The sequence below is a fragment of the Botrytis cinerea genome, chromosome 5, assembly GCF_000143535.2.
Source record: "Botrytis cinerea B05.10 chromosome 5, complete sequence".
NCBI classification, from domain to species: domain Eukaryota; kingdom Fungi; phylum Ascomycota; class Leotiomycetes; order Helotiales; family Sclerotiniaceae; genus Botrytis; species Botrytis cinerea.
In genome coordinates, this window is record NC_037314.1 from 809,197 (window position 1) to 823,732 (window position 14,536).

The 14,536-nt window shown below is 44.5% G+C and overlaps 3 protein-coding genes across 4 annotated transcripts; 2 read left to right on the forward strand and 1 right to left on the reverse strand.

Moving 5' to 3' along the window:
* Positions 1 to 4,022: 4,022 nt before the first annotated feature.
* Bcscp1 lies at positions 4,023 to 7,017 on the reverse strand. Of its 2 annotated transcripts, XM_024692890.1 has the most exons (3): positions 6,243 to 7,017; positions 4,966 to 6,189; positions 4,023 to 4,914 (listed from the first exon to the last, which is right to left on the reverse strand). In XM_024692890.1, the coding sequence occupies exons 1-3, from the start codon at positions 6,440 to 6,442 to the stop codon at positions 4,350 to 4,352; spliced, it is 1,989 nt and encodes a 662-aa protein (XP_024548672.1). In that variant the 5' UTR covers positions 6,443 to 7,017; the 3' UTR covers positions 4,023 to 4,349. The 2 variants fall into 2 exon arrangements, with proteins under 2 accessions (XP_024548672.1, XP_001560106.2); XM_001560056.2 differs by having other exon boundaries at positions 4,023 to 6,189.
* Positions 7,018 to 7,672: 655 nt separating this feature from the next.
* BCIN_05g02200 (hypothetical protein) lies at positions 7,673 to 9,515 on the forward strand. The gene has a single exon (XM_001560054.2). The coding sequence runs from the start codon at positions 8,196 to 8,198 to the stop codon at positions 9,186 to 9,188; it is 993 nt and encodes a 330-aa protein (XP_001560104.1). The 5' UTR covers positions 7,673 to 8,195; the 3' UTR covers positions 9,189 to 9,515.
* A 1,835-nt stretch (positions 9,516 to 11,350) lies between these two features.
* Positions 11,351 to 14,284, forward strand: BCIN_05g02210 (hypothetical protein). Its single transcript, XM_024692891.1, has 2 exons — positions 11,351 to 11,787; positions 11,923 to 14,284. The coding sequence occupies exon 2, from the start codon at positions 11,933 to 11,935 to the stop codon at positions 13,451 to 13,453; it is 1,521 nt and encodes a 506-aa protein (XP_024548673.1). The 5' UTR covers positions 11,351 to 11,787; positions 11,923 to 11,932; the 3' UTR covers positions 13,454 to 14,284.
* The last annotated feature ends 252 nt before the right edge of the window (positions 14,285 to 14,536 follow it).

Here is a 14,536-nt window from a genome sequence, read left to right on the forward strand (position 1 = left end):
ATAAATCTCACGAACACATATTTTTCTTATCTTGAATCATGAACTCCACAATCTCTGATCAGAGCTCGTGTACTTGTCTATTCTGCCTTTGAATTCATATTCAGCACTGCTCAAAACAGTTAGAAGATCTAATCTAATCTGCGCCTCTTACGTATTCATTTTAAGTCGAGGCTTACAACGAGCCAAAAGTAAGGCGTACCAAAACTCTTTTTTCTTGTAATACTCACATTCAAACAGATAAATTGTCTAATCGGGCATACTGCATCTGGATGCAAGTACAGTCCAAGCATAGTCCAAGTAAAGTCCAAGCATAGTCCAAATATAGTCCAAGTATACATCATAAGTTCCTGAAGAAGCGAGCAAGGCTCGGCTACTTCTCAACTCCCCTTTCCTTCACCCAACACCAATTACAACTTCAAAAATCAACCACAAAACAACCACTCATTATTTTGCCGCCATTCAAAGATCAAAACGATCATGAGCAAAATAATAAAGCAAAATGCGTTCGCCGGGAATCGAACCCGGGGCCCATCGAGGTTGTTTCAACGCTAGCTCTCAAGTGAGAAGAAGAATATTGATGGCAACGATGGATTTTACCACTAAACCACAAACGCTTGTAGATGAGTATTTATTGGTGTATGTGAGTCAGAGTTTTAAATATATGTCTAGGGTTGAATCTGGAATTGGGGCAAGAGGGTCTAAGGAAAGAAGAAATTTTCCGGAAAGTGGGGCGGGGAGAGGGGAGAGGGTCCTCTTCACATCATATCCATAATTTTATCAAGCTTGCATTTACCGGTACGAGTTACAACATGGGAGAAGCCGGTGTTATCAACTGTCTATATTCAAATATGCATACAATGTTTTTTCAATGCTCTGTTAGTATTGTCAACCCTAAACTCGGATGTGAGTAAACAATCAAGTGATTTCCCGAGGCCGAAAAGAGCAACAGAAGTCAAGGGATCGACGGCATTAGTGAGGTACATTCAATGCCGTCAAGGTTCGCTATTGAGGAACTATTCAGAAGCCACATAAGCTCGGCGATCATTCAGTATTGAGACCGAATGCGGTTCTGTAATTTGTGACTATTTACTCTCTCAGCTGTGCCACAACGTTCGCGGGCTTGCACTATCTACTTAACTACCTACTCTCACCCCAATACAAAAATCAATAGTCTGGGCACGCTCTGCTACAAGTCAACGTCTCTTTAGGTGTTGACGTACCGGGGGTCAAAATTCTTCTAGCTGCAAAGGTCTCACTACCCCAATCAACGTTTGACACGATGCCATTCTTGCTTGGTGTTCCAAAGTCGCGGGTTCAATATCTCCAATGACAGTGCCAACATGGAAAGGTATAGCTCTTGAGTGTTCGAGGGAAAGAGGGCTTGTCAGTGCAAGCGGATCAGAGTGGGGCCATTCTTGTAAATTGACTAGTGTTGACTGACTGAGCGGGCGACGAGCAATTGTGAATAGTTTGACTTTAAAAAACTATGAGCAGATGACCTTTATGGCCTCGATGGTGTGATACTGTTGATTGTTGGCGTAATCCATCAAGTTTCGTATGTGAATGGATCTATTTCTGATATACATTGAGTGGATGACTCGGGTTCTCTTGAACTAGTGCTGCTGTCAGACAGTAGAGCGTTGAGCGTGCAGATGTGAAGTAGTTTTCTATGTCTTCTATTAAACATTTATCTCAGACGACCCTTCATTACAGGTGTCTTCAGGAACTTTGCGAGTCCAGTAGTCTGGTACATATTTACAAGCTCGTCTAAAACCTACAATTCATTACTACAATGCAGTCCTACATTTTGAAGAAAGAGGCATTGAGATATTTTGTGAAAGGCTTCAAAGAATATCAACTCCCGCCACTCACGGATAAAGACCATGTTCATCTAAAGCTTTAGGTAAAATCAAATATCGAAAGGGGAAACTCGAAATGCCCCGCAGCACTTCATTATTTCATTGAATCACATGTTCTCAAACAAGAACACCTCAAATTCCTGATCTATGGGTTCCACGATAGTGTGAGCTCCGACATATGATCATAGAAAGAAGAGAAGATATTGGATCTTTAAACGAGACTCGGTCAACCCCTTGGAATCTGAAAAATATATCTGGAATTTGTTATCAAACCTCAGTATGCATAGGCACTCTCTTATTAGGCTGGAGACTAAGGGCAGTTTGGCAAAAAAAAAAAAGAAAAAAAAAAAAAAAAAACAATCCACCATATAATATCAAGATGGCTACGGATTATACCCGGGAGGATTGCGAGAGAACGTTAAGGGAGAAGAGAGGTCGACCTTCACTACGATGCCAGCTGGGTGGCGGTCATACATTAATTACTAACTCATAGAATGGAGTCGGGTATACTTACTAATCGTCGCCGAAAGTAAAAATATTACAGACTATACGTGTTGGAAATTACAGGACTTAATCATATGCGCATTAGAGGGCACGCAGAGCATGGGTTCATAGAAGAATCCTACTGCCTTATCCAATTAGACATTTATAGAAATTAATCGCTGGACAATTTCTGTTAACGAGCTTGAGTGAAGTCACATTTTGAATATCCATTAGTAGTATCCAGCTACCACCAGTTAGTACATACCAGCACCCCCAACATTGAACTTGCATCAATACAGGAATATATTCTGCCGGATCTGTAGTTCTTCACAATGGACATCGAGAGCAACACTGCTCGCTCAGCGACCTTGAAGCTAATCAAGTCAATGGAGGGTTACTTGTACGACTGTTTAGAACTTGATTTTACTACCACTGTCTGTGTAGTTTTGAGAGCAGGGTTTAATAGCACATGTAATCTATTATTTAAATACAGTCCATGGCTCGCTATAGATGATCTCATCTATTTACCAACGAGACAATTCGGTACAGATTGACCTCCAATGTTCCAGTCTGCTTGTAGTGACATAGTAATTTACGCCGCGTTATCCAACGAGCCATTCTATGCTGAAGCTGCTAAATAGAACTACATGCTTCGGTGGAGATTTGACATATCAGAGTCCGGCTAATAACAATTACCTGTAGCACAATATCAAGATACATAGACTTAGTTTCGATCCGCAAACAAAAGTTTTCTCGCTATATAAATATCCATTGCATCAACCCCCCTCCCCGCAAAGAATAAACCCCACAACCATCCATCTCGGTCAAAAAATGGAAACCACCAAGCTACATCCAGTCCACGACATGTAAGCTCACCACTTCATACTTCAAATCCCTTCCAAAGCCATTACGTAGCGAGTACGAGCGTGAAAGCCTAGCTGTATATCTCACGCCGTCGAAATCAGCGGGATACTAATACACTCTATGTTCACCATCCATTCATCTTTCCACAAAGCGTAAGAACTTAATCCATATTTCCAGAAAGCAGTAGCAACCCAGCACAAACAAGTGTAAAAAAGAATCACGACCACATTTCGCGAAGCTCGCAACGAACAAGAAAGCTGCGTGGAGCCGAACCTCTGGCCTTAAGAAAAAGGGAGTTCGAAATTTTCCGACGCCACTGCAATGCAATGAGCCATCTCAGTTCCAAGGACTGTGAGCCAGCCATCTCTCTCTCAGAGATCTTCCATCGCAAAAAAATCAAATAAGAAATAACAACCCAAACCAGTGACACCACTCTCTATCCATATCCACCATACCTACATCCCCACGCCATTCCATTCCATTCCAAGCAAGCAAGCAAGCAAGCACCAAACCGCAAACCACAGACCACAAACCCATCCACCCACCCATTAACAACCTCCACCAATACAGCAAAGAAAATCAAGCGATAAGATGCCTCGCGCCAGCCAGCCAGGCAGTCAAGTCAAGTCAAGTCAAGTCAAGTCAAGTCAAGTCAAGTCAAGTCAAGTCAAGTCAAGTCCCCCTCTCTTCCATTTCGTTTTCGTAGAAGATTAGCTCTATTGATATCTACCCAAGTACCTAGACAGGCAGTAAGAAAGTTGAAGAACACTGACACAAATCCATCATCTCATATCAGTGAAGCTAGGTAATGATCAGTGCTCCTTTTACCAGGATATATTGATAAATCTTATGTTTTATTATGTGTTATTAGACTATTCTTCCCCTCCGCAATAAGGTATTACTATTGGCATTGAATCAACTAGAAAACCATTACACTCTATGCCACCCAATCCAGGCTCAAACGACCGCGCTCAACCAGGTACAGATCCTCCATATATCAATCCCAAAACGCGCAACATACCCGCCCATTCATCTACTGCAAGAGTTGCACAATGACTTGATCCCCCACTCACACTTAACAATACCAAAAATCGAACTCTACATCCCCAGCTGATAAATAAAGATGCATCTCACATCTCGTATCTATTGTCCTCCGTGTACTGGTGGTCTCGGCCCCACAATTTGTCGTCTACCAGCTCCAATACCTTGAGCTCCCTTGTTTTGTCCATCGCCACCGGTATAGCCCGTCCATTGATTAACATCCCACTTCCCTCCAATACCTCCTCCAATACCATCGATTCCATCGCCCCCTGGAACTTTATTCTTGAGTTCCTTCTGACTCTCTTCCCATTCTTGTTGTCGTTGTCTTTCCATCTCCATTTCCTTTTCCAAAAGAGATTTGGAAGCCCATCCGCCAGCTTTGGTTTTAGTTTGTGATTCAATACGGCGACGATCTTCTGCATCGCGTTCGGCATTGCTAGAAAACGTTCCTATTTCATTCGAATAGGTTGTGGTTGGTCTCGGTGGGGTTGGTGGAGGGTTGGAGGAAAGGAAACGGTCGGTGCGGTTCGGAGCCTTATAGGTTGGAGATGTATAGTTTGCTGGATCGGGTAGAGGTCTTGCTTCACCGGTGCGTTGAGGCTTAATGGGATTTGCCGTTGGTTCTGGCAATGGACGAGGAGGTTTAACTGGCGGTGCTGCCTCTTCACTAGTAGTATGTGAGCTCCATTGTTTACGAAGGTAGTCTCGTTCATCTTGCCTCCATGTTTCATCAGTATCCTTTCGTGATGGTAAACGAGGGCGACTACGAGATCTTGGACGAGCTTTTGATGACTCCTCCTTAAGTCGCAATGTTAAATCATGATCTTGGATGGCTTCTCGGTCGCCAGTCTTATGTTTTGAAACCCTTTCTGCTTGATATCGACGCTCTCGATCACGAGCTTCTGCTAGTTCGTGTTCCAACTGTCTAATTCTGTCGGCCTCGCTAGAATCAGTTCTCTGGCTCTTTTGGTTCAAACCATTCTCAGCTTGATATTGACTGAGGAATTGTCCCTGTAATCGGGTGTCGCTGGTGCCCCTTAATCTCTTTCGCTCATCTGCAGCTCTACTCTCTGCTTCAGACTCATCTTGCTTTCTACGATCTTCCTCTGCTTTCCATCTGCGCTCTTGTTCATCCCATTCTCGTTTTTCGTTCAATGTTTTTTGTCGCAACTTTTCGGTTTCTTCGGCAAATTTTCTTTCTTCTTCCACACGAGCCCTTTCCTCTTCGGCCACAACTCTTCGTCGCTCCTCTTCTTCGGCTTCAAGCTTCAATCGTTTATCTTCTGCTTCTTTTTCCTTTCGCTTCTTCTCTTTTTCGGCGAGACTCGGAACGGTCGGACCAGCGTTTGTAATTTGTCTTCTACCACCAAATGAAACTCCCATATTACCTTGGCTCGCACCTCCCATATATCCATATTGCGCAATGTTCCAGGCTGGAGACGTGGCACTCTCGTCGGATTTCTTACTCCAGCTGCTGACAGAATTAGGTGATGTTGGCGCACCAAATCTGCTAGGACTTCTCCTACCACTATCCGAACCACCAGTTCTCGAAGCCGTCAAAGTTGCAGGCTTGTGACTTGATGATGGAGCGCCAGCGGCTGAAGCTACCCTTCCTCGGTTGCTGTACCCAGTTCCAAGATATTGTCCAGTAACCTGCGGGCTCACAACACCGCCACGAGATTTGGCGCCGATAGGGTTAGGAAATTTCGAAGGTTCCACTCGGTTTGCAGCTCTGCTAAATGCAGCGATACCTTGAAGTACTTGCGCGGGGTCCTTTCCATCGTAGAGGTCGACCGTGAGAAATCTATCGTGCGCAGGTAGACTTAACGGTGGCTTTTCGCATGCGCTGAGAAACAAAGCGATGTTCTCTCGTTGTATAAAAGGCATCGTTGCTTTAGGTTTAAATCCACGTACTTTCATAGGATCGATCATCGCTGCAAGTCTGTGGAGTGTCAGGACACTGTGGGCTGTTATGTGATAAGGAGAGAAGCTTACTTGCAAAGTGCTACGCCATCTTTCAGTGCAGCCAGTATGTTATACGTGCCAAATCGTACATCGTCTCCAACATCAGGTAAAGTCTCTCCCAGAGATTCTTCGATGAAATTCCTGACTTCGTTCACAGCAGCTGGTGTAACTCGATCACCCCGCTTGCTATTGACATCATTGTCGAGATTTGTTACCGAAGCCATGATCATCGGCGTGTGTGTCAAGCAGTAGTTGGTTTCTGTTTTGTTATTAGAAAGAGGATGCGACTCCTTTTTGTTATGAAATCAAATCGCAATCTCAAATCTACAAGCACAATCCAAATTCATAAGCTGTATTTGCATGACGGGAAATCATAAAAGGTGGCCGGCGCTAAGGACGGGGCAAGGCTGATCCTGGAATGTGGTAGAAGCAAATAAATCACATGAAAAATATGTTGGACAGGAGAACTTTGAGAGGGTGTAAATTGCTATTGACTTTGCCTATGTGTGGTATCAATGATGATGATGGTGATATTGAGTTTCTCAGAGGGAATGATGTTATATGAATCAATGCAATGCACTGTACAATGATGTACCGACTCGGGAGGCATGTGCATATGGAAAGTGGGTTTTCGCAGGACATCACATGTTTTGTCTGTGCACGTGACCTCTCCTCACGCAAGGCACGATCGAAGTGGTGTTGTGTTATGACATAAGGACTCCATCCAGACAGTCAAAGTCAGCGATGCTCTTGCGACGATCAGCATCCAAAAGACTTTTCGATGTCGAGATCCACATGCAAATCCTCCTTTTGGACATTTGGAAAGTGATCCAAAGCTAAAAAAAGATCAGATGATTCATAAGGTTGCAGTCTTGGGAGGGTTATCTTGCACGGCGGGTAACAGAGAGTAGGATGCGATGGACACAACGGATGAATAAGCCAGGCTCACATGGCTTGAGCATTTTTGTCTGAACCTTGGAATGGCTTTGAGTTGAGAGGGATGGCTGAGAGTCTTGAGCGCCTGGAATATCAGGCCGCACCCATTTTCGTGCCTTTCCACTTCCGCTTGGTGCCGTCCGACGAGCTGGCCGAAGTGAGGAAGGGAGAGAAGAGTGATTGGGCGAGAATCGTGCCATTGGTCAGCCTGGCTAAATGACTTTACCCGCACACGACCGATCTTCCGTGGCCAGCATCCTGGCTGTTCCCCCCAATGTCTCTGAGGCGATCTCTTTATCTCGGCCAATGAACGCTCGCCCAGATGCTAGTCTTGCCAGAACTCAGCAACACCTCTGACTACCACTTCACAGACCCCCGGTGAGCCAATAGGCACGCGCACACAGACCCGCCACGCAAAGACCCGCCCGGTAAGGCCAAACCAGAGGCAAGTCGTCTTTTACGTCTTTTACGTCTTTTACGTCTTTTCAGATGGAGGACTAGGCGGAAGACTCTAACCTCCATCTGCTCTAGTCTCAAAAATCGTTGTCGCGCAAACGCAAGCTTCACTGTGACAACCCAATTGGAGCTTCCCGAAAATAGTACCCCAAGTTTCTGCCCTTTCTTCCTTCCCTTCCTATTCTTACATGTTAATAAAGGTTAAAGATGCCGTCCTTGCTCTCGCAGCTTTCTTTTCTTTTCCCTTCTGTCCCTTCTATCCTTTCCTGTCTCCCACTCCAAACAAAATAAAATAAGTATTCCCATCCCTCTTCATCACCTCGTAACTTTTTACTCTCCCTCTTCCTCTTCCTCTTCCTCTTCCTCTTTCTTCATCAATACTTTTACTTCCCCATCACAACTCAATACATACTTCATCCTTTCCATCTCCCAACGCCAATACACTTCCATCTACCATCTCCCATCCATCCAATCAGATCAATCAATTGATAAAATAGTCACCCAGAGGCGCGCCTTTTTCTGGCCACCCATCCATCAAACATTTTACTTAAACTCTTTTTATCCATCATCATCATCATCATCATCATCATTATGGGTTCCTTCTCTCATCAATCTTTCTCTCAATCTTCGCCCGTTCTTGCCATGACGCCCCAACTTCCACCTCAACACTCTTTCAATCGACCAACTTTTACATCTCCTTTCGTAAAAGCACCCATGTCGTCACCATCTGCAGGCTCTTGGCTCACGCCAACGTCGGCACCTCAATCAGCTGCAGGCCGCAAGCGCTCACGCGACGAGGCTGCCCTTGAAGACGAAGAGTACTTTTCACAAGCACCTGTTGAGCCAATAGTTGTCGAAGATGAAGAGGAATGGGAATACGGGCCAGGAATGACGCTCATCAAGCCAAGCAATCGTTACAACTTGACTGCAGAGAGTCAAACTGGTACCTGGAAAGAAGAGAAAGAAGCGGAAGAAAAGGCAAAAGCTGAATTGCGCGCGGCCAGTCCAGAAAGACCAATCATACGTTCGGCAAAGAGTCAAAGAATTGATAGAGGTCCCACATCATCAATGGCCGAAGAGATAAATGTTGCGAACAGTGTCCTCTCAGCTCCTCTTCAAACGGGAAGTACTGGCCCCGTCCAGCCTTCCATTGACGAATACACCAGGCATTTGGGGATTGGTTGGTCAAAGTTAAGCACTGATGAAGATATTCAAGCTGCGGTTCGTGGCTGGACCAAATATATCGAGAACCACTATCCTGTCAATAATGCTATCATTCGATTGCAAAGTAGAGGGTTAGCCAGCTATCTCGTCGAAGCTCAAGAAGGCTACTTTTTATTTGGAGATAACCTTAGACAAGGTAGACTTGTGAGCACCAGCTTGGAAAAGACTTTTGAAAATCTTCGAGGACCAGTCCCAATATTTGAAGGAGATATGGTACTTGAGGCTAGCGAAACCCCCAAGGCTAGCAGTCCAGTTATGAATGCTATGACAAATGAACATGTTGAAGAAATGATGATGGGTGGAATTCCTACGACCAGTCTCCCAAACCATGCTGTGGAGGTTGAGATGGACATGAGTTAAACGCGATTTACGGCTTCGGGCACCAATGTAAAAAAAAAATGAATTGGGTATTCCCAAAGTTAACAGGACACGGAGTTTTGCCAGTTTCACTGCATTCGGCTTTGCATATGGGATTTCGGAATTAGGTTCATCGATAAGGCTACCTGGCTAGGTCTAGCATACATTTGTAACATAGAATAAGGAGGGAGGTAGGTCATGGGTTTGCTGGCTTTGCATACTTTGCAAGACGTTCCAACTTTCGTTAGCACGACTTTAGTAGTGAGTGCTTAACGTCAGGGCAAGCTGTCACTTAATTTAAATCGAATACAAAAAGTCTTTTGTATCCCAATAATTTTCCATCCTTTGAAATGACGCGAACTGATGTGAATACATGAATGCAATGTGATGGTGAAGTTTGAAATTTGGGGCGTAAGGTTACTGCAGTAGTTCGGGTTACCTGTTCAACGAGATGGTGTGACGAAATATCGCTCAGACAACAACTTTTTTTTTTCTTTCTTCAAAGCTTCGAGAAGCGAATTCCTAAATGGAGCCAGATAATAGAAGGAAGGTAAATGAGGCATCTGCATCTGCTGCAAGACCACTTGGGATTGCAATAGCCTGTTAAAGATTTCTAGGTTTGAGGAAAGAGAGCGGTGAGGATTGAAGGGCAAAAACAGGATATAGATGGAAGAATGAAAGATTGGGAAGGAGTATGCTTCGTGAAAATCTACAGTGCTCCTTATGTAGACGGAGAAAATGCTGAGATGCGATGGGCATTATGAATATTGTAGGAAAATGATATAGAAGGGGAGAAGATAATAGTAATTGAATAGTACTAGGGTGGGCAGGTAGATGATGGACCATTTGATTCAATGGATAATGTTCTGGTTCCTCTGTGTGTATGTATGTAGATATGTAGATATGTAGATATGTAGATATGTAGATATGTAGATATGTATGTCTTCTCACAATATGGTTCAAGTTCATGTATAAGTGACTTGTTCAATGTACGTAAATATCACCAGTACTATACTACATTTCACAATCGTTCATTCGTAATTATTCGTTCGTTCGTTCGTTCATTCATTCATTCACACATACGGCATACGGCATACATACAGATACATCAACGTTGGACATTCTCCCGATTTTTCCCCTTCCCAATGAAAGACGCGATATCGCGATCTTTCCAAACGCCTTCCCCAGAATACGATGATGAGCAAAGAGTCTAGAAAACCGGCTGAGTGACGGTCGACCATCTGTTGACCAGTTCTTGGATGGGTGGTGTCACCCTGGTTTGCCATCCTGGGCGGACATGGGAGAAGTGGGAAGGGGGGAGTTTGATTGGTTGGGAATGGGGGGGGGGATCACCGTGTAGTTAGGGGTTTCTTTGGAGTGATGGCCTTGATGGAGTGCGGATATGGATATGGATATGGATATGGATATGGATGGCTATGGATCTGGTCTTTGGTTATGGGGCACGGGAATGGATACACCACGCACGTATGCATGAGAGCAGATGAATGGATGGATGGATGGCACGCAATACAATACAGTACAAGACAGGACAGGACCTCGAATTGGAGATGCACAAGTGATAAGCATGCCCCGGTAGATAGATAGATAGATCGATAGACAGGTGGACATACTTTGTGCAGAGGGACAGAGTAATGCAAGGAGGAGGAGAGCAGCAGCAGCAGCGCGTTGAAAACGAATGGCTTTCGGGATATTTCGTGTGCATTTTCATTTGAAGGGGCTGGGCGCGAGAGCAACAACTTTCGTTTCCCTCCCCTTCCGTTTCGCGAGCTGGCTGGGCTGGGCTGGGGCGCGCACAGTGGAGTGCTTTGAGTAGAGTTGCAGGCGAAGGGCAAAAAAGACAAGGCGTGCACGCAAGGTGAGTGAGTGAATGGGTGAGCGAGTGAGCGAGTGAGCGAGCACGCAAGCAAGCACAGTTCAAGGCTTTCTTTACCCTTCTCTTCTCGTTGTAGGGAGGAATGGAATGGAGGTGGGTTGGGAACGGATGAGATTGATTGGATGGCAACATGCGTTCCTGACTGAAGCTGGGAAACTTGGATGGCCCTGGGAGAGAAAATGGATGGGTTGATTGTTGATAGATGAAAATTGGATAGCACGGATAGATAATAGATTGATTAGTACCTAGATAATAAGATGCGTTTGATATTGGAATGGAATGCATCTTTTTCTTGTCTTTTCGCGTTCGTGATTCTCGATGCTCTTGATTTGATTGGTATACATGCTGTATCTATTATACACACACGCCAAACCGGAAAGCAGCTGAAGATATCTCTTCCAACGCGTTTTTGGGTCACTTGTGGAGATAGAAAGAGAAGGCAAAAAAAAAACGACTTTGAGGTTCGGGGTGGGTTTTGAGACATTTTGACATTTTGGTAAAAGCTTGGGACGAACGAACGAATCGATAATCATTTGTGAGGGGATTTTCGGGTCTGGAGAAGAACCTATATTTCTCTATAATTGGAAGACGAAGGGATTGCGCGCTGTGCGTAGCAGATTTTGGAGGAGTATATGAACGTCGTCGTCGCATCATTTCATCAGCCTTGTGTCGACTTGGTGTAAGGTGAAGTGACGGCTCGATATTTTGGTACGTTGTTTGTTTGGCCCAAAAGTTCCATGTTTTTGTTTAGGTATGCGATGCGAAAATCATAAGCTATTGTCATTGGAATGGATTCACAGAACCAATTCACAAATACTGATTGCTTTTTTGGGGGATGCTTAGGAAACGAGCAATGGTGTCGCAGGCAGAGCCGACCAGTTCGCTGACTGTTCGAGGTCCTTCGTCGGTGGTTTCGAGAGCGAGCACTTCGAGACATCATCGACGTCACGGTCGAAGTCATACGGGAAGTTCTTCATACGTACCGCAGAATGATTTTCCAATCTTCACGCACACCGGGGATGTGGAAATTATTGTAAAAGCTGGCGCGAAAACGAACCGATACTTATTACACCGACTTATCCTAACGAATTGTTCGGGGTTCTTTGAGACAAGCACAAGCCAAGAATGGTCGAGAGCTACTGAGGTTGGAGGGACGGGTGGAGGGGAATTGGCTAGGATAGGTGAAGAATCGGGCAGTGACGTGGGAAGAAACGAAGGGGTTCCAAAAAGAAGATGGAGATATGAATTGGATAGGAATACTGATGATATACCAATGCTCGTTCAAAGGTCGGAAACCTCACTCTCCCCCTTCGGCGCAAACGATACTCGACCACCACCTCCCGTAAGAAACAAACCTCCTTCATCCAACCCGTCATTCTTCCGCTCTGTCGCAAACCTATCCATCTCCTCGCATTCAACTCCAGCACCTCCGCAGATAACACAAGAAGACCAAGATCTGCTAAATGACTACGATAATCTATTTCGAATCTTTTATAATCACCCTCCACTCCTCGATTCCATCGATATCGCTACCGCGTACGTACAATGCAAATCACTCCTCACACTCGCCGATCTCTACGATGCTCTGGCAGTTGTTGGGCCGCGTATCGACCATCATCTCTTACAATTTCAAGGTCGTCTCTGGAAACAAATCGCCAAATATCCTTCCTCATATCTTAAGCTCGGCTTTCTCTCGCAATCGAAAACGATATTTGGAGAAGCTCTCATACATGTTGTGGGCGCTTGGCCTGCAGGAGAAAGACATATTAGGAATCAATTGCCCGATCAAGTATTGGAGATTATAGAGGATAAAGTCGAGGATTTAAGGGATATGGTTGGGAGTGTTGAAGGGCAATTATTTCGATTAACTTTATTGACTTCAAGGGGAGAGAGGGTTAATCCGGGTAATGCTTATGCGGATTGGCTGGTGGTTAGCTTGTTCAGACAATGGCTTGCAGAGAATACCTCGCCGCCTCCTGCTCCTCCTCAACCAGCCCCTAGATCTCGTCAATCCAGTGGCTCACATAATACGCATCATTCGCGAGCTTCTTCTCTAGCGGTCACTCAACATCAGCAACCTCCTCCATCGACTATATCGCAAAATCAACAAATCGGTAGGACGTTTAAGTTATTGGGTAATGCATCTAGTAGTGCATATTTAGGACATGAAGACTGCAAGCGATTTTTGAAGTTAACGCCAGAACATTATAGTAGAGAGGGGTTAAGAAGGTTTGAAAAAAGGATGGATGAGATGAAGGAAATGGCGAGGAGGGTTGTAGCACCTTTGATGAGGTGTGGGTTAGAAGGAGAGGGTGTGGCGGTGGGATACTTAACGTGTACGAGAGTGGAGGAGCGGGATTTCGTTTGGTTGTAGGAGGATAGAGCAAGGAAGTGGGAAACGGCAATTTTTACTCCCGCTTCTCAAAACGTTCATCACTTCAAGCTGTGGGCTAAGGGACAGATTCTTGAGTCTTGACCTCATATGCATCGTTCAATCAATTATTGGTTTTCTTTGGAATACTTGATTGCGCTGGAACAATCAACCAACTTAATCGGGACAATCATTTGGTTCAAGAGAGAGAGAAAAGAAGAGACAGTGAATACACGGGTCTACGAAACGATTTTAGAAGGAGCAACTGGAAAAGAGGAAGCAAATGCGATATACGAACATGAGCAGTACGCACTTCACGAATAATGAGTCGAGACGATGATGGACGAGTCGAGCAAAACCAAGATTGGATGATACGAAGAGATAATTTCTTCTTTTTTTCTTTTTTTCTTTTCCCTTTTTTTTTCGTAAAGGCGAGCGAGTGATGGTTCTGGATGGCTTGAAATCGAATCGAAACCTTTCTGGCAGGATACCCTTGGCAATTTTCTTCTTTTTTGAATCTTTTATTTTATTTTACTTTTTATGAGTACCTATTTTTATTTTACGTTCATGTTTATGGTTATGTTTATGATGATGATTCGGATTGGTGAGGGAGGGGAGGGAAGGGAAGTGGAGTTATTGGCTTGGTTTCTTTTTTTTTTGATATGGTAGGAGAGGAGAGGAGAGGAGAGGGGGAGAGGAGAGGTTCTGGTATGATAGGATTGGATTGGATATGATGGCTATTTTGGCGGGAGGATGTTGGGTTGGATGCTGGAGTAGGAATGGTACATAGTGGTTACGTTTTAGTAATGAATGAATCTATCTATCTACTAGCTATGCTTGCTTATCTTATGATTGGTTTGATGAATGGATGGGAGGGGATATGATGTAATGGAAGTGTGGTTGTGATTATAAAGGTAGGTGAAATGGTGATGGGGGGGGGGAGAGAGGTTATAGATGGTTAGATGGTTAGATGGTTAGATGGTTGAATAGATAGATAGATAGATAGATGAGATTATATATATATATTGTAATGGGTCGGTGATAGATGAGAGGCAGTTTGGGGGAAGCGGGGGTGGAGATGTAGTA

What these genes read in the sequence shown, in the direction of transcription:
- BCIN_05g02210 (XM_024692891.1), top strand. Translation starts at nt 11,933, where the DNA reads ATGGTGTCGCAGGCAGAGCCGACCAGTTCGCTGACTGTTCGAGGTCCT.
- BCIN_05g02200 (XM_001560054.2), top strand. Translation starts at nt 8,196, where the DNA reads ATGGGTTCCTTCTCTCATCAATCTTTCTCTCAATCTTCGCCCGTTCTT.
- Bcscp1 (XM_001560056.2), bottom strand. Translation starts at nt 6,442, where the DNA reads ATGATCATGGCTTCGGTAACAAATCTCGACAATGATGTCAATAGCAAG. An exon ending in GATGGCGTAGCACTTTGCAA is followed by an intron (nt 6,190 to 6,242) that starts GTAAGCTTCTCT and finishes GACACTCCACAG; the next exon opens with ACTTGCAGCGATGATCGATC.